The following is a 5,149-nucleotide window of genomic DNA, read 5'->3' on the forward strand; positions in this document are numbered from 1 at the left end:
CTGTAATTTTCTTTTTTTTTAGTATCTTTGTCTGGTTTTGGTATCAGGGTGATGGTGGCCTCATAGAATGAGTTTGGGAGTGTTCCTTCCTCTGGCAGGCAGATTCTTAACCACTGCGCCACCAGGGAAGTCCCTGAACTTCTAAATTTTTAACAAAATGTTATTGAAGAATAGTTGATTTACAATGTTGTGTTTAATTTCTGCTGTACTGCAAAGTGACTCAGTTATACATACTTATATTGTTTTTTATATTCTTTTCCATCATGGTTTATCACAGGTAAATTATTTGTTTTTTAACTAAACTAATTTTATACAGTATATTTTAAGTATGGATGCCAAAAGTTTATACACATATTTTGACTTATTTTTGAGAGTAACACTTGGTTTAGAGCTACCAAATGGTTGAAAAGCACAAGGAGGGGAAAATGAACTACTTCAACTTCCTAGGGAAAATAAATAGAGATTTTGGCTAGCATAACTAAAGAGACACTAAGGAAAAATTTAATGGCAGCTGGCAAGAATAATTGTTCCTTGCCTCCTCCACTCCTCCTACCTGTTTCTTATTGCTTGCTTTTAGAAATGCTTGAATAGAATATATTTACGGGGAAGAAATGAAGAACAAGGCATTCCTCTTGAATACTTAGAGAAGCTTCACTATAAGCATGAAAGCTGGCTCCTGCATAGAACACTAAAGTAAGACTTCCTTATTCTTATTTACTATTCATTTTAAATTCCTTTATCAAATTTTAATCCAAATCATGTATAATTTTTCATTTTCAGCCATTTTTATTTATTAGTATTGTAGGATCTCCCAGAATTAAGTATGGATTTTGATTCTTTTTATTGCAATGAGATCCTATTTTCTTAAAGTTTTTATAGCTAATCTCCCCCCGCAGTATTTACAGCATAATATATGGAATTTCACCTTAAGGGATAAAGTAGGAAATATATCTGTGTATATTATTTAGGTACAAGCATACCTTGTTGTATAGCACTTCACTTTATTATGCTTCGCACATGCTGCATTTCTTATAAATGGAAGGTCTGTGGCAACCCTGTGTCAAGCAAGTCTGTTGGCACCATTTTTCCAACAGCATTTCCTAATGTTGTGTCTCTGCATCACATTTTATAAATTCTTGCAGTATTTTAAACCCTTCACCAGCAAAAAGATTATGACTCTAAAGGCTCAGATGATGGTTAGCATTTTTTAGCAATAAAGTATTTTTAAATTAAGGTATGTACATTTTTTTTAGACATAATGCTATTGCACACTTGATAGACTGCAGTATAGAGTAAATGTAACTTTTGTATGCACGGGGAAACCAAAAAATTTGTGTGACTTGCTTTGTTGCAATATTTGCTTTGTTGTGATATTCACTTTATTGCAGTGGTCTGAAACCAAACCTGCAGTATCTCTGAGATATACCATACTCTTTCAGAGAGAATTTTAATATATTTTAAGTTTGTTTCTTAGATCACTGTACTTTGTCATTAGTCAGTTCTTGGTTCAGATGCATCTCACTTATTAGTATGCAACCTTAGACAATCTCTGAGCCTCAGAGTGACCTCCCTGAGCTTTAGTTTTCTCATCTATAAAATGCAAACATTCCTGGACTTCCTTGGTGGCACAGTGGTTAAGAATCCGCCTGCCAATGCAGGGGACACAGGTTCGAGCCCTGATCTGGGAAGATTCCACGTGCCGTGGAGCAACTAATAAGCCCATGCGCCACAATTACCAAAGCCCTTGCACCTAGAGCCTGTGCTCCGGAACAAGAGAAGCCACCGCCCACGCTTCGCAATGAAGAGTAGCCCCTGCTCTCCACAAGTAGAGAAAGCCCATGAGCAGCAACGAAGACCCAACGCAGCCAAAAATAAATAAATTAATGTATTTTAAAAAAAAGACAGCAAAATTCTAAGAAAAAGCAAACATTCCTACTTTATGGTATGACTTTGGTTTCTGAGGAGAATTACATTTCACAATGCCTAACTTTATATATTTTATACCTGAGATTTTTAGACATGTATAGTAAATCTAGGTGAGAAAGAAGGGGCTGCCAGATGAAGTACTTGGCAGGATAATTTTAATATAAAATGATTGATAACATTTTGTTTTCCAGTGAAGACATAATAAATTTTTAGTATTTCTCTTTTATTTGTTGCTTTTTCTAATTATTTTGTTCATCTCTCTCTTTTCAAACAGAACCAACTTTGATTATCTACAAGAAGTGCCTATCTTAACACTGGATGTTAATGAAGATTTTAAAGACAAACACGACAGTCTGGTTGAAAAGGTAGATTTATACAAAGACTATAAATAATGTTTGTTTTGTCTTGTCTAAAGAAGTGTTCTAACTTTGTGAGAAAACAATTTTCTAAGGAAAGATTACATAAAGTTATATTAAGAGACAGTTAAGAGCTTTAGAGTGATTTAGACTGTTTAGATTCTCATCTTAACTTCAACTTCTAGCTTTGTAGCCTTAGCTAAAATGAGGACCTTCTTTATCCTTTAGTTTCTTTATCTGTATTATAGGGGTAACCACGTTAACAAAAGTTCTTGCTCACTCTCCTCTGCTTTGTTCCCTTTTCTTCCCCTCTTCCCTATACCACCAATCTTTAGATAATAATAAACTATTTGTGAAATTAATCTTTTTCAACTAAATTCAGTATGGAAGATGTTTGAAGCTGTAGGATATAGATCTCATCCATTTTTCTACTAACTAGAGTCTTGAGATTAAAGATTTTTAGTTTTGAGTTCTATTTGGGACCTTGTCAGTGATAACTTGGCACTGCCTAGTCATTGAGTCATTGTCCTTATCAGAGTTGATCTATCCTCCATATATTTGGAAGTTGACTATATTTATAAAGTGAGTGGTGCTCATATTCATAAAGGGACTTGCAGAGAACCTATTGATGAACACTTGAGCGAGAATAGTAATGGGATTTGTATAACAAATATCCTTATATCCATGTTAATTAACTTAGTGATCTAAGAGCTAAAGAAGAAGCCACATTTTTTTGTTGTTTGTTTAGTTTTGAGAGAAATTTTATTTTTATTTTTTCCTGTCACAAAATGTCTGCTGTTTACTACAATAGGTATTTAACATTTATAAGGGATGTATCTCAAGAATTTTGAAAATCTCACCTTTATCGATAACTACTGTAGCATATAGTTGTTTTTCCCATGATATAAAGAAAAGCATATCTGGAAAATTCAAGTGACCTCTTCATACTAATTTAATGATGTTAAAAAACATAGTACAGAATTCACTTGTGATACTGTTAAAATAAAATAAATAAAATTAAGTCAGCCATTGCAGTACTAACAGCCAACCATCATTTTAACTAGATGAATCTGTAAAACCACTTTTTAATTTTATCTAACACTTCTGTATTTTGATTAATGATCACCATTTCATATTATTATTTATTTTTGGTTTAATTAGTTTTGCTAGAAGTTTGCTTTCTTTTTCAGGTATCTTTGCAAGGCAATAATCTTTGTCTATTCAGGAGAATTACTGTGCAGTCTAGAATATGTAGAGAGCAGTATCTTGAATTGTGACGTTGGCCAGTTGGCTAAGTTCATTCACTACTTATATGACCTTTCTTCACATACTAATATTACAGTGTGTATATATGGTTCAGATTTGTGCTTCAGAAAAATTATAAATCTGTTACATAGATTACATACATAATCAGGACCTTTAGACTTATTAAACTGTTGCAATTATTAATGTTATCAATACTAAAGCTGCACATGTCAGTAGTCTGTGGTATTATTAAGAGATAATAAAATTAGTGTTATGGCTCTTATAGAACTATATCAATCTTAGATGTAAATTTAATAACTCCTGTGATGACATTTTAGGTCATTCATCTTCTAATACTGAAGTATTTGTTAATATTTCTTTTGAAACTAAATGATATGGCTTTGTGATAGAGTTACTTATACAGTTGAGGTCTTCAACTGTGTAGATACTTTTAATTGAAAATGAATATTAGATATCTCAAATTAGCCAAGGAATTATATTAATATTTTTTTCCTCCCCTCAGGTAAAAGAATTTTTGAGCACTTTGTGATCTTGCTGAAGACTACAGGCAGCCAAATGATTACACATACTTCAGCTTTGTGTATCTTCATAGGTCCATATTCATACAAGTCTCTCGTCTAAACCCAAGTTTTTAACTATTTTTGTTCCAAGAAAAAAAATTTTTTTAATGAATCCTATACAAAAGTTTATAGCTAGTTTTTCTTTTTTCTTTTTCTTCTTTTCTTTTTTGGGGCTTTAAAAAAAGAAAGATATTTAAGTATCCCTTACAACAAGAAGTCTGGAGGTAGATGGTTCCGGAATCATTTTAGTGGTTAAGCTGCATCATAAAGGACCCAGCCTCCTGTCTTTCTCCTCTATTATCCTCCTCAGCCAGTTGACTTTTTTTTTTTTTTCTGGTGCTTCTCATCTCACTGACCAATTTCTTAACTACAAACTTTAATGTTACATAGTAAATGGTAATGTGTCCTGTGTAAATTAGTGTACCTGTTAAAAATTGAAAAGTGGAATTTAAGGAATCCCTAGAAAAAGTATGATGAGGTTTTATTTTAAATACTTTTGATCAGATGCCTTCCCTTCTACCTTAATTTATGTGGAAGATAAGACCAGGTTTAGTATTTAATTACTTCACTGATTTATTAATGTGCCTATAATACATTTGTAGAGAAGCAGGTTAGACTTTGTTCCCGGTTTGTAATGGCATAACTTATAAATCATTTAATATTTTTCCTTCCTTTGTTTCTACATCTGTGGTATGAGTGAGGCTTCATCTTTTGCATGGGATTTTGTAGGATTAAAGAGAAAATGTTTCTATACTTAAAAGATAACTGAAGATTATTACATGAATAGAAAGATTGAATTTATTTGGAACTTAAATAGCTACCTGCTTTTTCCCTTCTCAGACCATTCTTTTAGAATGGAGTATTACTATTATAGTTAAAAGATTGGTTTAAACTATGATTGTCTTTAAGTCATTTGAGGTGGAATTATAGTTTTCCTTAATTTCTTCCCTTTTTTTTTTTTTTGCGGTACGCGGGCCTCTCACTGTTGTGGCCTCTCCCGTTGCGGAGCACAGGCTCCGGACGCGCAGGCTCAGCGGCCAT

At 32.9% G+C, this 5,149-nt stretch overlaps 1 protein-coding gene across 2 annotated transcripts in view; it reads left to right on the forward strand.

The window, feature by feature from the left end:
- DCK (deoxycytidine kinase) overlaps positions 1 to 5,102 on the forward strand; it is a 25,081-nt gene extending 19,979 nt beyond the window's left edge. For both annotated transcript variants that reach the window (XM_007112709.4, XM_028491892.2), the window contains 3 exons: positions 578 to 693; positions 2,201 to 2,291; positions 4,051 to 5,102. In XM_007112709.4, the coding sequence (XP_007112771.2) occupies positions 578 to 693; positions 2,201 to 2,291; positions 4,051 to 4,077 (234 nt within the window). In that variant the 3' untranslated portion in view covers positions 4,078 to 5,102. The remainder of the gene's footprint in view (positions 1 to 577; positions 694 to 2,200; positions 2,292 to 4,050) is intronic.
- The last annotated feature ends 47 nt before the right edge of the window (positions 5,103 to 5,149 follow it).

Source organism: Physeter macrocephalus, chromosome 7 (genome assembly GCF_002837175.3).
Source record: "Physeter macrocephalus isolate SW-GA chromosome 7, ASM283717v5, whole genome shotgun sequence".
NCBI classification, from domain to species: Eukaryota; Metazoa; Chordata; class Mammalia; order Artiodactyla; family Physeteridae; genus Physeter; species Physeter macrocephalus.